We start from the raw sequence: 16,340 nt of genomic DNA on the forward strand, positions 1-16,340 counted from the left end.
GACCAGACTCTGGGTATTTCCCCCGAAAACCGGTCCATCCCACAGCCATCCCCCTCTCGGGGTGCTCAGGGTAAAAACCTGGCAGTCGTCCTTCAGCCCTCTTGCTCATACGTTCCATCTTCCAAATGTTGGTGAATTCATAAGCACTGTGGTCAGTCAGAGGTCCCCGGGTGGTGCAAAGTGTTTGTGCTGAACTACTAACCTAAAGGTTGGAAGTTTTAATCCACCCAGTGACGCTGCAGAAGACAGACCTGGTGTTCTGCCTCCATAAAGCTAAGAAAACCCTATGGAGCAGTTCTACTGTGTAACACATTGAGTTGCCATGAGTTGGAATTGACTCCACAGCAGTGGGCTTGGTTGTCAGTCAAAACATCTAGAATCCAACCATCCATCACCTCCTTCACTTCTCCCACCCTGAGCCAAGCCTCCATCATCATGGCTCCATTCCTTGCTTCCACCTTTGCTGCCTCATAGCCAGTTCTCCGCAGGACAGCAGATGGTAGTTTTAAGACTGAAGTCAGATATTTTCACTGCTCTCCTCAGAACCTTTCAAGAGCAAAGGCAGGGTGCAATCCAGAGACTATCTCAAGGCTCTACATGACCTGGCTCCCTGTTGCCCCGCAGCTCTCATCTTCTTCCACACACTCTGACGTCCTTGCTCTTTTGCCATGTCCAGCATGCTCCATTCGCTGTCCCCTCTGCAGTGTGTTGTCTGTCTCCCCGACTAGAATACATGTGCCGGTGACTGTGAGGTTTGCCTGTGTTGGTTTTGTATTCCCAGAGCCTGACACATGGAAGCTGCTCATGAAATACTTGTTGGAAGAGTGAATGAATGAGGCTCCATATCCCTTGGTTGTCCATGGTTTATGGGGGGAGACTACCAGTACCCCAAAGCCAGTGAGGAAGTAGGATTGTAATCTCTGAGGGGTCACGAGGGGCAGTGGGAAATGAGAGGAGTGAGCCTTTCTATCTGCAGGACAGTACCCCTGGACAGGACCCAAGAAAGTTTCCAGAAGGAGACAGCATCTAAATTGGGATACTATATCCCTCTTTTACCCTGGTGGCGTAGTGGTTAAGAGCTATGGCTGCTAACCAGAAGGTTGGCAGTTTGAATCCACCAGGTGCTCCTTGGAAACTATGGGGGCAGTTCTACTCTGTCCTGTAGGGTTGCTATGAGTCAGAATCAGCTCGACAACAACGGGTTGTTTTTCTTTGGTTTTTCCTCTCCTGTGTGTTTTTTTTACCTCTGTTTCTGGTGGGTACTGGCAGGTGGGCCTTTGGGCATGTGGCAATTCCAGGTTTTCTTTTCATTCAAGGAGTCAGTGGGTTTAGGAGGTCTGGGCAGTGATGGGCAGGGTTGTGGATTTGGAGGTGTGGTATCCACCTTACATTTTTTTCTAGTCCTGAGGCTTTAGTAATAAACAGCAGGCGAGGCCATAGGCCATATGAGGCCATCTGGGAGCCCAGGGCCGCAGGACTGTAAGGTCAGATATTGCTTACTCGAACCCAGTTTCAGATTCTTTGTGTCCCTTTGTGCAGTTCTGGTTTGGGGGGCAATAAGTAATGGCTCCTCCTGCTTTGGTGGTCTGATCACTTGGTAGTCATAGCTACCAGTAGTCTGTATTCCCAGCTGGAAGTTTAAAGTCCTCAAGGGTGAGGCGGGAAAACGGACAGGCCTCAGTTAGTAGACCTGTCAGAGGTCCATATCCACTGACTGGTAACATTGCATGCCTGGACATCCATGTGCACGTATCCGTTTGTATCCATGCTTTAAGGTCTTTTGAGTATACACCTAGGAGTAGAATTGCTGGGCCCTGTGGTGATTCTCTGTTTAACTCTTGGAGGAACTGCCAAACTTTTCCACAGTGGCTGCGGTATTTTATAGTTCCACCCGCAGTGCACAGGGGTTCCAGTTTCTCCACATCCTCACCAACACTTGTTAGCTTCCATTTTTCTGATAATAGCAATCGTAGTGGATATGAAGTGGTTTTGATTTGCATTTGATTTGCATTTCCCTAATGACTAATGATGTTGAGCATCTTTTTGTGTGCTTTTTGGCCATTTGTATATCTTTTTTTGTGAAATGTCTATCCAAGTCCTTTGCCTATTTTTCGGTTGGGTTGTTTGTCTTTTTGTTGTTGAGTTGTAGTTTTTTTAATTATTGTAAACAGTATTTATTTATTGTTGTTGAGAATATACATGGCAGACTATACACCAGTTCAGCAATTTTTACATGTACAATTCAGTGACATTGATTCCATTCTTTGAGTTGTGCAGCCATTCTCACCCTCCTTTTTTGAATTGTTCCTCCCTCATTAACATAAACTCATTGCTTTCTAAGTTGTCTGTCTAATCTTTTCAGTTGCTGTTGTCAGTTTGACCCCATATAGGTAATTCTTGAAAGAGCACAGTGCTCAAGGTGGACATTCTTTACTAATTAAGCTAAACTATTGTTTGGTTTTAAGATGACTTCAGGGGGTATTTTTGGTTTAAGGTTTAAAGATTATCTCAGGGCAGTAGTTTTGGGGGTTTATCAGCCCTCATGACTCCAGAAAATATGGATTCCATGATAATTTGGAATTCTGGTCTGTATTTTCCCCCCTTTGATCAGGACTCTTTTATAAAATGAGTTCTAGTTTTTTAGTATATTTTCAGTATTAAGCACTTATTAGATACATGATTTCTGTATATTTCCTGTAAGTTTTCCGTTGTCTTTTCATTTTCTTAATAAAGTTCTTTGGTGCACAGAAGTTTTTTGTTTTGATGAAGTCCAATTTATCTATTTTTTTCTTTTGTTGTTTGTGCTTTTGGTGTTGTAGCTAAGAATCTGTTCCCAAAGTCCTGAAGATTTATCCCTGTTTTCTTCTAAGAGTTTTGTATTTTAGCTCTCACATTTAGGCCATTGATCCATTTTGAGTTAATTTTTGTATATGTTGTGAGATGTGAGTCCAACTCCATTCTCTTGCATGTGGAAATCTAGTTCTCCCAGCACCATTTGTTGAAGAGTCTGCTCTTTTCCCTTAGAAAACAGTGGACTTGGCGTCATTGCTGCAATCGGTTGACCATAAATGTATGTGTTTATTTCTGCACTCTCAGTTCTATTACGTTGGTCTAGATGTCTGTCCTTATACCAGTACCAGACATTTTTGATTACCATAGCTTTGTACTAAGGTCTGTAGGTGGCACAACATTCTGCCCTTGGCTCCTAACCAAAAGGTTGGCAGTTTGAACCTACCCAGCAGTACTGTGGGAGAAAAGGCCTTGCGATCTGCTTCTGTTACGATTACAGCCAAGAAAACCCTATGGAGCAGTTTTATTCTGTGTCACCATGAATCGGAGCTTGGTGAAAGTGAAGAGGATTTGAAGCACTTACTGATGAAGATCAAAGACCACAGCCTTCAGTATGGATTACACCTCAACATAAAGTAAACAAAAATCCTCACAACTGGGCCTATAAGCAACATCATGATAAATGGAGAAAAGATTGAGGTTGTCAAAATTTCACTTCACTTGAACCCACAGTCAACACCCACGGAAACAGCAGTCAAGAAATCAAAAGACGCATTGTATTGGGCAAAGCTGCTGCAAAAGACCTCTTTAAAGTGTTGAAAGACAAAGATGTCACCTTGAGGACTAAAAGTGCACCTGACCCAAGCCTTGGTGTTTTTAATCACCTCGTATGATTTTATGCATGTGAAAGCTGGACAGTGAATAAGGAAGACCTTAGAAGAATTGTGGTGTTGGTGAAGAATACTGAATATCCCGTGGACTGCTAAAAGAACAAACAAATCTATCTTGGAAGAAGTACAATCAGAATGCTCCTTAGAAGAAAAGATGGCGAGACTATGTCTCACATACTTTGCACATGTTATCAGGAGGGATCAGTCCCTGGAGGACATCATGCTTGGTAAAGTAGAGGGTCAGCAAAAAAGAGGAAGACCCTCAACGAGATGGATTAACACAGTGGCTGCAACAATGGACTCAAGCATGGCAACAATTGTGAGGATGGCGCAGGACCTGGCAACGTATCATTCTGTTGTACACGGGGTCGCTATGAGTCGGAACTGACTTGACAGCACATAACAACATGAGTTGGAATCAACTCGGTGGCAACTAACAACAAAAACAGCTTTGTAGTAAGTTTTGAAATTGGTAAGTGTGTTGTCCTTCTACCTCGTTCTTCCTTTTCAAGATTGCATCCCCTGTCTGGGGCCCCATACACTTCCATATGACTTTAAAGTTTGGCTGTTTCATTTTTGCAAAGAAGGCTGTTGGGATTTTGATAGGGATTTGTTTAATTTGTAGATTACTTTGGGTAGAATTGACATCTTAACAATATTACAGTATTTTTACAGAAACAATGCAGGTGTTAATCTGTTTCTTGCAAACCATGCAAACTCCCCTGCGCGTTATTTTCATAAGCGCGCTATACTAATATTTTTTATGTGTTGCTGACTTCAATTTTTTTTCTATCCGATGGCTTTAATGTTACTGGGATAAAGCTCACCTCATGGAAACTTCATTGAAGGTAGGTATTTTCCTAAACCAAGTGCAATCAACGGTGAACCAAACTGGCTCGTGATAGAAATGGGACACCACGTTGAAGTCAAAGAGTATGAATGCATGAAGAGCTAGAAATTGGTGAGTAAGAGAAATGGTCCTAGGCCTAAACAACAAGATGTTTATATTTTATTGCTGTTGTAAATCTTAAAATGAAACATAAGTTTTGATAATAAACATCTTTGAAATCAACAAATAAAAATCACCAGAAGAAATTGTTTTCATCTTAAGATAGGCCATTCTAGTTTATCATCTTCATCATCGTCATCTGACTCTTAGAACCCTTTGAAGTCCGATCCTTTGTCGCTATCATCATTGAAATATCTCAGAGCTGCCGCAGATGCTCTTTTATGACCTCTGAACTGTTGTCATCATCACTGCCTTTGGCATCTTCATCTTTGTCATCGGTATCCTGCTGGTAAACAATCCCAACCTTTCTGAATCTGTTGTGGATGGTTTCTAGGGTTATTTTCCCCCCAAGCAGAAGCCACCTACTTGCAGACTTCTATAAACATCGCCTGCTGTAGTCATCCTAATGGTGTAAATTCATGCATCCCATACTGTTCATTCATCCCCCTCTCTTCTCCTGAGAACGGATGATTGACCGATATACCTAGCAACTGCAGCTTGCAGGTAAGGCCACCAGGTACGACTGCTGTATGGGCACCAATTGAGTTACTATAATTTTGAAAATTTTTTAATTGGTGAGCAGCCACGGCGTCAGAATTTAATAAAGACTTCTTCAAAAAGAATCCCCCCCACCTGGCCCGGTAACATTTATCTACCCATACCTTCATAACACCACAGTTTTTCCACTCCTTATTACAATGAACAACCACAATGGGGGGCAGTTTTTCACGGGGCTTGGTAACTCTCTTGAAAATCGCTATCAGCTTTAATTTTACCTCACTCACAGTGCAACCAAGGAGTACGGTAACGCCAGCCCTTTCATGCCCTGTGGCCACAGTTTTTGTACCTGAAGCAGCACAATCCTGGTGGCTGGAAATGTTGAAAGACATTGGAACCTCATCTGTATTAATTATATCCATCGCAGAGATACCAAGCTCAGAGATTTCTTTGGTGATGAATTCATGGAAGTTGACCATCCTTTGTTCCCAGTCATCCAGAAGTTGCTGGCCTGCAGTGGTTCTCATTCTCATAGAAGGGCCATTCCTTTTCATGAATTTTTTTTTAAGTGAAACCTGCCTTGAAATCTGGGATTCCTCTTTCATTTGCCAGAAGCTTCACTTTGATCTGAATTGTGACAGTAGAGACAGATTAATTTTGTTCCCTTCGAGAAACTATCCACTCTTTCAAGTTGTTCTCTAACTCAGGCCATTTTGCCTTAGGCCCACCATGTGCGTGTTTTTGTGGATTCATTTTCTCCAGCTCCTTTTTCTCCTTTCTCCATTTGCAAACGGACGACTCTCCAGCCTTGAACTCCCACCGCTCTTCTGTTGCCTGTTTTTTCTGCCCTGGCAACCACCTTCAGTTTGAAGTCAGCAGTGTAGGACTTACGTTTAATTCCTGTCACAGCCCTGTAGGGTTATAAGATTTAGATTTATACACTGAAAAAATGTGCACAATATAATCGATAACTGGCTGGTTCTAGTAAATAGATCGCGAATCTCAATGTGAGGTGTACAAGAAGTCTTTATATGCTCGCAAGCATATGGCTAAGGTGACTTAGGATCATTGATCAAAGATACTGGCTCTAATAAGACATGATTAGACTACGAAATAAGCAGACCTTCTGTAGCTTAGGAGCCCTGGTAGCATTGTGGTTAAGAGCTCGGCTGGTAACGAAAAGGCTGGCAGTTTGAATCCACCAACTGCTCCTTGGAAACTATGGGGCAGTTCTACTTTGTCTTATAGGGTCGCATGAGTCGGAATCAACTCGACGGCAACAGGTTTTTTTTTTTTAAATAATAGCTTAATGTTTTCATTTAATATGATCCAATAAGTTTTTTGCATTCATCTGTTGAGCCAGCAGTGGTCATGTATCAGTTTTGTTTTGTTTACTTCTGTTAAAAGCCAGAGTCAGAAGATGACTGTGGTGATTATGTCAATGCAAATTGAACTGAGATTCCTGTTGATAGCTACTGGATGTCATTTATGCCAGCACAGGCTTCTTCGATTCTAATTGATAGCACGTGATTTATGGACAGGCTTCGGTAGATTCAAGATTCCGATGGATGACTCAAAAGCGACAGGGATATGATTATCAAGTTAATAGAAACAAACACACAGCTTCAATTGTTTATTTTCCTATTACCAGGGAACTACAAATCTCAATATATGACTTTTTGACATGGCTCATGCTTTTATTATACAAATACGATCGAAAGTAACATTTTTGTAATGGGGTGAATGAGGCCGAAATTTGTTCTGGAATGTCTCGAGACATGGCGGTATAGACCTGGGCGCGCTATGCTAGAACTTTGTTACATAATTTCGTCATGTCTCCATGTTACGTGTATATATATTTTGTGAAAAATATGGTAAGTGTAATCTGTGAACATGGAATGTTCTTCTATTTGTTTAGTATCTTATGCTTTTTGGTCGTCTTTTACAGCCTTTTACCAATTCTGTCGTTGCTTTCACCTGTAGGAGACAAGGAGTCCACTCTGACTGTGCTGTCTTGGCTCTGCACACATGCAGTGTTTGCTTAGCTCAGCTGTGGACCTGGAAGGTGGAAGGAAGGCACTAAACCCCAGAGCCTCCCCCTCTTTCTCTAGCTGTGTCCCTCAAAAAACCGCTATCACTTTCTAAGACACCTCAACCTCTTAGCGAGGCTTTTTCTTCTGGAAATCTGCTATTTTAATAAAGGAAGCTTTGGCCATATTATGAGTTTGTTGGTTTTTCCCTTAAGCTTGTTAGTTGCTCTCAAGTCAATTCCAACTCGTGGCGACCCCGTTTGTGTCACAGTAGAACTGTGTTCCATAGAGTTTTCAAAACTGACCTTTTGGAGGCAGAGCACAAGGCCTCTTTTCCAAGGTACCTTTGGGTGGGTTTGAACAGCCAGCCATTCAGCTAGTAGTTGAGCACTTAACTGTGTGTGCCAGCCAGCAACTACTTTCTTTTAAGCTGGGCCTTTTTAATGGCTAGGGAGGTTACTTCCAAAGTCATTGGACGTAAGATCACTTCCAGATTTCACAAGGGCCATATTTATTTATTTTCACATTATTTATATTGTTCCTTTAGTTTTATTGCTTTTTATTTGAAACAAGTACTGACTAAGCATATTCAGAAGTTTTATTTTCATGATGTGGATGCCGGTGGCTAGTGTCCTTCCCCAAAGCCACAGGGCCTTTGTTTAACTTGCAGAAACGAGAGGAGCCTTTGGGAATGGAGCTGGGTCTAGTGGAGGCTGCTTTCCTACCAGCCTCTGCCTCTCAGCTGGGGGAGCTCTGGGGGAGGAGGGCCTGAAACTCTTGGCACCTAGGCTCTGGGATTAGCTTCTTTCTTGCTGCGGCCTTAACCCTCCTGTTTGTAACATTGCCCCTTGAGCATGCTTTGAGTTTCTTACACTAAAACAAGTGCCCTGTCAGGTGAGTCCTAGTCCTCATGAACAGTACTGTGGGTGGACTGCAAGTGTTTTCTCTGTAGAGTATGCCCACTCTGGTGACTTCATCTGCTTCAGGGGTTAAGCCTGCTTGTCCATTGACACAGTACAAGCCTTCCTTCTCTTGGAAAATGTGTTCTGATGCAGCGGAACTCAGCACCATCCCCTCGGGAAGCATCCCAGCAGTAGACGCCTGGCAGCCTGCTCAGGGGAGTAGTAGTAATGTGTTCCCTGCTGTGTTTTTAATTTTGTTGTGCTTTAGGTGAAAGTTTATGGTACAAATTAGTTTCTTATTCAAAAATTTATGCACAAATTGTTTTGTGACATTGGTTGCAATCCCCTCAGTGTGTCATCACTTTCTACCTTTCTACCCTGTGTTCATTCATCCAGTTTTCCTGTCCCTTCCTGCCTTCTTGTCTTTGTTTGGGGCAGGTATTGCCCATTTGGTCTTGTATACTTGTTTGAACTAAAAAGCACATTCCCCATGTGTGTTATTGTTTTATAGACCTGTCTAATCTTTGGCTGAAAAGTGGACTTCAGGAGTGGCTTTAATTCTGAGTTAGCATGGTGTCCGAGGGCCACAGTCTCGGGGGTTCCTCCAGTCTTTGTCAGACCAGTAAGTCTGGTCTCTTTTTGTTTGGTGAATTTGAATTTTGTTCTACATTTTTCTTCTGCTCTCTCTGGGACCCTCTATTGCGATATGTGTCAGGGTGGTTGGTGGTGGTATCTGGGCACCATCTAGTTCTTCTGGGCTCAGGCTGGTGGAGGCTGTGGTTCATATGGTCCATTAGTCCTTTGGACTAATATTTTCCTTGTATCTTTGGCTTCGTTCATTCTCCTTTGCCCCAGGTGGGATGGGACCAAAAGACGTATCTTAGATGGCTGCTTGCAAGCTTTTAAGCCCCCAGTTGCTACTCGTTGAAGTAGGATATAGAACATCTTCTTTATAAACAATGATATGCCAGTTAACCTAGATGTCCCCTGAGACCGTGGTCCCCAACCCTCAGCCCCAACAACTTGGTCCCTCAGGCTGTTTGGATGTGTCTAGAAGATTCTATGACTTTACCTTGGTCAAGTTGTGCTGACTTCCCCTATATTGTGTGTTGTCTTTCCCAGCACCAAAGTTAACACTTGTTTGCTATCTAGTTAGTGATTTATCCTCCCCATCCCTCCGCTCCCTTGTAACCATCAAAGATTTTTTTTTCTTCTCTGTTTTGTTTTTAGGACTCCATTCCAGTGTCCACTTCCCTCCTTGGAGACACTTCCGACACAACGTCCACTGGCCTGGCCCAGCGCCTAGGTACGTACTGGCAGGTCTGGGGCTGCCACGCACGTGTGTTTGTTTCCTATGAGCCCAGTCCTGTGAGCTCTGTGTAATGAAACCTGAAGCAAACCACTTAGAAGTAAAGAACCTGTATTAAGAGAAAATTCAGGTCGTTGTTCACTAGGTAAATGCGGACGTGTATGTTGGATCTTTGTTAGCGGGACATGTTGTATTCACTGCTACTATCCCGTCTGCTGAGGCTGCCACATCCAGGAAATGAAAGACAAATCTGTTTCGTTTTCTCCCATGAGTGCATTTGTCTCCTCACACTCAGGAATGTTGTGGAGCTAGGAGGAGAGTAGGTGATGCCACAGTGCCTAGTGGGCGGGGGCTCAAGGTTACCTCCCAGGACCTTGTGGGGATGCGGCGGAGCGCATGGAGAAGGTGCCATTGCTGGACAGAAGGGTTGCCTTTGCCTCTTAGTGCACTGCTCATTGGGGCTGGAGAGGAGTAGGCGGCTTGGCTGATGGATGAGTGTGGAGTGGGCAGGAACACAAAGCATGAGAGAGGGAAGGCACATCCCTTCACACACTTCTTCTGTACATACCGGACAGGTGAGAAGATGCGTGCCTGCTAACCCCAGCGTGAGTGTCCCTGGTCACTAGGCAGTCACGACTCCCAGAAACCACCAGCATGGGGGTGCCTCCTCTTCCTCTGGGGCCCTTTCTGAGTCCCCAGTCACCTCAGCTCTCACCCAGCGACCAAGCCCCCACTATTCCTGGTGCGAGAGTATCCAGGGGACTGAGCCTAGACCCTCGTTTGGAGAAACTTATGTTGTAGGGCAACATAGAAATGTCATATTTATAAAAATAAGGATATCTATTGAGGGGTTGCTGTGTGCCAAGCACCTCATTACACACTTCCTATGGATTACTGAAGTCTTCGCCAAGTCTAAGAGGCATTCTTCCCTGTCCTGTAGGGTCGCAATGAGTCAGAATCAACGCCATGGCAATGGGTTTGGGTTTTTGGAGTCCTAGTGGTGGAGTGGTTAAGAGCTCAGTTGTTAAGCAAAAGGTCAGCCGTTCAAATCTACCAGCCGCTCCTTGGAAACCCTATGGGGCAGTTCTACTCTGCCCCGTAGGGTTGCTATGAGTTGGAATTGACTGAACGGCAACAGGTTAGGTTTTTTTTTTTTTAAATACTTATTTTACAGACATGGAATTGTCAGTACCCAGCGTAAGATCTGACATATGGTGGGTGTGAGCTCAACGAATGTGTATTGATTGGGCGAGTAAGTGCTAAAGAAGAGGGAGGAGATGGATTAGATGACTTTGAAGGCCTGTGTTTTCACAGCTGGGAATTGCTCTCCTGGAGCCAGTAAGCATTAAGATGAAATGTTGGATCAGTGGTTTTACATTTGTTCATCAGACCATTTAACAGTTGCCTGTAATCGAATGAGCCCGTCATTTGTCCAAACTGGACACTGGCTAGTGTGAAAGGGGTGTCGGTAGTTCTCAAGCTGGGAGAGCAGGTGTGGACCAGGACTGTCTCGGGTAGGCTGGGATATGTGGTCCCCGACCTGGGATGAACTAGACACTATCCTGGCGCTGGGAAAACTCAGACAAGCCTCACTACATCCTATAAGGCCCCTGGTCTGCTGGAGGAGACAGTGGAGTACAGGTATATCTTGGAGATATTGCAGGTTCGGTCCCAGACCACTACAGTAAAGCGAGTCACAAATTTTTTCACCTCCAAGTGCCTATAAAGACTGTGTTTATGCTATACTGTAGTCTGTTAGGAGCCCTGGTGGCACAGTAGTTAAGACCTCATCTACTAACCAAAAGGTCTGCAGTTTGATTCCACGAGCCACTCCTTGGAAACCCTATGAGGCAGTTCTGCTCTGTCCTGTAGGTCACTATAAATCAGAATTGACTCAACGGCAGTGGGCTTGGTTTGGTTATTGGTTTGGTAGTCTATTAAGTATGCAGTAGCATTATGTCTAAAAAAACAAATGTACATACCTTAATTAAAAAATTCTTCATTGCTAAAAAATGCTAACCATCATCTGAGCCTTCGGTGAGTCGTAATCTTTTTGCTGGTGAAAGGTCTTGCCTCGATGTTGATGGCTGCTGACTGATCAGGGTGGTGGTTGCTGAAGGTTGGGGTGGCTGTGGCAATTTCTTAAAATAAGACAATGGAGTTTGCTGCACTGATTGACTCTTCCTTTCAGCAAAGATTTCTCTGTGGCATATGATGCCGTTAGGTAGCATTTTACCCACAGTAGAACTTCTTTCAAAATTGGAGTCAGTCCTCTCAATCCCTGCCACTGCTTTGTCAACTAAGTGTATGTAATATTCTAAAACATTTCAGCAGTGTTCACAGCATCTTCACCAGGAGTAGATTCCATCTCAAGAAACCACTTTCTTTGCTCATTCATAAGAATCAAGGCCTCATCTGTTAGAATTTTATCATGAGATTGCAGCGATTCAGTCATATCTTCAGGCTCCACTTCTAGTTCTCTTGCTGTTTCCACCACATCTGCGGTTTCTTCCTCCACTGAAGTCTTGAACCCCTCAAAGTCATCCACGAGGGCTGGAATCAGCTTCTTCCAAACTCCTGTTAATGTTGGTATGTTGACCTCCTCCCATGAATCATGAATGTTCTTAATGGCATCTAGAATGGTGAATCCTTTCCAGAAGGTTTTCAATTTATTTTGCCCAGATCCATCAGACCTCTCTAGCTATGAAAGTCCTAGGTGGCGTCTTCTTCCAATATAAGGCTGTTTTGTCTACATGGAAAATCTGTTTTTTAGTGTAGCCATCTTCATCAGTTATTTTAGCTAGATCTTCTGAATAGCTTGGTGCTTCACCTTGCACTTTTCATGTTATGGAGACGGCTTCTTTCCTTAAACCTCATGAACCAACTTGTGCTATCTTTATACTTTTCTTCTGCAGCTTCCTCACCTCTAAGCCTTCATAGAATTGAAGAGAGTTAGGGCCTTGCTCTGGATTAGGTTTTGGCTTAAGGGAATGTTGTGGCTGATTTGACCCTCTATCCAGACCACTGAAACTTCCTCCGTATCAGGAATAAGGCTGTTTTGCTTATCATTTGTGTGTTCACTGGAGTAGTGCTTTTAATTTCCTTCAAGAACTTTACCTTTGGATTCACAGCTTGCCTAACTTTTGGGCACAAGAGGGCTAGCTTTCAGCCTGTCTGGGCTTTCGACATGGCTTCCTCACTAAGCTTAATCATTTCTGGCTTTTGATTTAAAGTGAGAGACATGCGACTCTTTGACTCAAACACTTAAGAGGCCATCGTAATCAGCATAATTTCAATATTGTCTGGTCTCAGGGAATAGGGAGGCCCGAGGAAAGAAAGACGGGAAATGGCCTATTGGTGGAGCAGTCAAAATGTACACACAACATTTATCAATTAAGTTCACTGTCTTATATGGGTAGGGTTCATGGTGCCCCAAAACAATTACAATAGTAACCTCAAAGATCAGTGATCACAGATTCACCGTAACAGGTATAATAATAATGAAAAAGTATGAAATGTTGTGAGAATTACCAAAATGTGACACAGAGACAGGAAGTGAGCACATGCTGTTGGAAAAATGGTGCCCACAGACTTGCTGGATGCAGGGTTGCCACAAACATTCAATTTGTAAAAGACGCAGTATCCACCAAGTGCAATAAAGTGAAGCACAATAAAACGAGATACGCCTTTATTTGTAATGATGTAGGATATGGGCAGTAGTGGGGTGTCATGCGGGCACTGGGGAGGCAGGGAGTGGCCTGGGAGACCTTTGGAGAGGAGCTGAAGTTGGATCGGAGTCTTGGAGGGTTAGCAACAGCTTGCCTGTTAGGTTGAGGGGGTAGGAGGGACGCTCTCAGCAGAGGGGTGGCAGGAGTCCCCTGAAGCACTGGTGCGTGAGTGTTACTGCGGGAGAAGGCCGCTTCTCTTCTTCAAGTTCCAGTGCCTATGGTCTGCCGTAGATGTGTCCAAGGTGGGGCCACTGAGGCTGGAGAGGCTGAGACTGGTTGTCCGTTCCCAGGACAGGAGTGCTCTCATCTGTCCGATGGGGTGTCAGGCTGCCCTGTCATTTATGACCCACAGCCTCACACAGCTGAAGAGAGGCGTCTGAGATCCCGTGGTCTGCCTGTCCTCACTTGACAAACCAGGGTCGGGGCCCATAGAGGCTCCAGGCAATGGTGGGCCCAAGGGAACTGACCTGCGATGCCCAGGCCCTGCTCACCCACCTCCTGTGGTGCCAATGGTGACAACAGGAACGACAGGCTGGCCACATGATGGAGTCGGGTCCAGGCGTGTTCCTGTGGTAGCTCCCATGGTGGCTCCCAAGGTAGAGGAGCCATGTGCTGTGCTGCTCCTGGTGTGCCCTGCCTCGCCTCACCACTGTTGACAATGATAACAATGATGGGGATGAGATGATGAAGACTATGACTCACTAGTATCGGGGTGGTGGCAAGAGGGGTGGGTGCCTCTCCACAGGTGAGTGGAATTTCCTGCCTCTGCCTTAAGCCTGGGGTGAGGCCTGGCACGAGGGTCCTTGTAGGCTGTGAGGAGGTCACCTGCGCACAGCACAGTTGGTGTTTCAGCGCTTCAGGCTCATTGCCGGCTTGTCTTCAAAACCCAGTCCTGTCTTTCTGAAGCTAGGTTTTACAGTTGGACCAGTATGTCTCACCTGATTATTACTGGTTGTATAGAAAGGGGCTGATACATACATTCATCATCAAATTGAAAACTAAACGTTTGTGCGCATATATGTACTGTGTGTCTGTGTGTGTATGTACATATACACTGTCTGTATTTGTACATGTGTACACTGTATATGTACATATATACTGCCTGTGTATATGTACATATACAGTGTGTCTGTATATGTACATATGTACAGTGTGTATTGTACATATATATATGCTGTCTCTGTATATGTACAAATACACCATGTATATGTACATGTGTACACTATATGTACGTATACACTGTGTATCTCTGTATATGTACCTATACAATGTGTCTGTGTGTATACGTACACTGTATTGTACATATATACACTGTCTCTGTATATGTGCATTGTATAGGTACATATACATTGTATCTCCTTATATATGTACATATACATTGCATCTCTGTGTACATATGCACACTGTATTGTACATATATACACTGTGTCTCTGTGTATATGTACATATACACTGTCTCTGCCTATATGTACATATGTACACTGTATATATGTACATATATAGTGTTTCTGTATATATGTACATATATACAGTATGTGTACATATACATTGTCTCTGTGTATATGTACGTATACACTGTGTCTCTGTGTGCGTATATGTACACTGTGTCTTGTATATGCACATTTGTACACTGTATGTACATATACACACTATGTATATGTATGCACTGTGTATGTGTATACACTATATATACACATATATATTATGTACATATATATGCTGTGTGTGTACTGTATATGGTGTGTACATATGTAGTGTGTACATGTATACACTGCATACATATGTACTATGCATACTGTGCATACTTATATAGTGTGTACATATATACAGTGTACATATATATGTGTACATGCATATTCTGTGTACATACAGTGTGTGTGTACATATAGATGGTGTGAACATAGACTGTACAGTGTGTGTACATATATACAGTGTGTACTATATGTATTATGTACGTGTAGTGTGTACATATATACTGTGTGTGTACATAGTGTGTACATACAGTGTGTACATTGTGTACCTATATACAGTGTGTGTATATATAGTGTGTACATGCATAGTGTGTGTACATACATATATGGTATACATATATACCATGTGTATACATACACTGCATACGTATACATATATACATATACATATATATGGTGTGTGTGTACTACATATACTGTGTGTGTGTAAATGCATAGGGATGAAATCTCTGGGAGTGGCACTGAAGAACTTTAATATTTTATTTTAAATGCTTTTATACTTAACGTACTTTGTTATGAAGCAATTTAATGTTATCCATGCTTTTAAAAAGGTGAAAAAATGAAACCCTGTAAGTGTAGCAGTGGCTCTGAAACTTCCATGTTTGGGATCACCTGGAGGGCTTGTTAACCCAGATTGCTGGCCCCAACCCCTGAGTGTTTGCAGGTCTGGGGAGGGCCTGAGAATTTGCATCTCTAACAAGTTCTAGACGATGCTGGTGCTGCCGGGGACCACACTTGTGACCCTCTAGAGACTAGGAGAGGGTCTAATGCTGTTAGTGTGCATCTGCAGCAGCTGTCTGTGGAGAGCCAAAAACTAGAGCATTTCCTCTCTCCCCTAACCTGGTCCTTTTCCCAGCGACCCTCTCACCTGTGTGTCAATGTATCGTCTCTTTGCAGCCAGGAAGACCAACAAACAGGTGTTTGTCAGCTATAATCTTCAGAATACAGACAGCAGCTTCTCATTACTTGTGGAAAACAGGATCAAAGAAGAAATGGACGCTTTTCCGGAGAAGTTCTAGCTGAGTTGGCAGAAGTGAGGATCTGTAACTTATGTATGATACCATTTTAAATAAATGTATTGAATTTCATGGTCCTCAAGTTATGTTTAAATTTTGTTTTTGAAGGTTAGTCTTTTAACTTCTTCTCCTCACCAGGGTTTGGGCCAAAGGCTCATACTGATCCGTATGGGAAAGGAGAAAAGCCAAATGAGCAGTAAACAGTCTTCCTTTGAGCGCTCGATGACAGAAGGGGTTAAACCAAAACCAAATCAAACCCGGTGCCATGGAGTCGATTCCAACTCATTGCGACCCTATAGGACAGAGTAGAACTGCCCCATAGAGTTTCCAAGGAGCGCATGGTGGATTCGAACTGCTGATCCTTTGGTTAGCAGCCATAGCACTTAACCACTATGCCACCAGGGTTTCCAGAAGGGG

General features: G+C 43.6%; 1 protein-coding gene across 1 annotated transcript in view; it reads left to right on the top strand.

Annotated features, from left to right (window-relative positions):
- PSMG4 (proteasome assembly chaperone 4) overlaps positions 1–16,027 on the top strand; it is a 17,129-nt gene extending 1,102 nt beyond the window's left edge. Inside the window, exons 2-3 of the mRNA XM_049875462.1 lie at positions 9,350–9,425; positions 15,805–16,027. Of these exons, the coding sequence (XP_049731419.1) occupies positions 9,350–9,425; positions 15,805–15,926 (198 nt within the window). The 3' untranslated portion in view covers positions 15,927–16,027. The remainder of the gene's footprint in view (positions 1–9,349; positions 9,426–15,804) is intronic.
- The last annotated feature ends 313 nt before the right edge of the window (positions 16,028–16,340 follow it).

This window comes from Elephas maximus, chromosome 1, assembly GCF_024166365.1.
Source record: "Elephas maximus indicus isolate mEleMax1 chromosome 1, mEleMax1 primary haplotype, whole genome shotgun sequence".
NCBI classification, from domain to species: Eukaryota; Metazoa; Chordata; class Mammalia; order Proboscidea; family Elephantidae; genus Elephas; species Elephas maximus.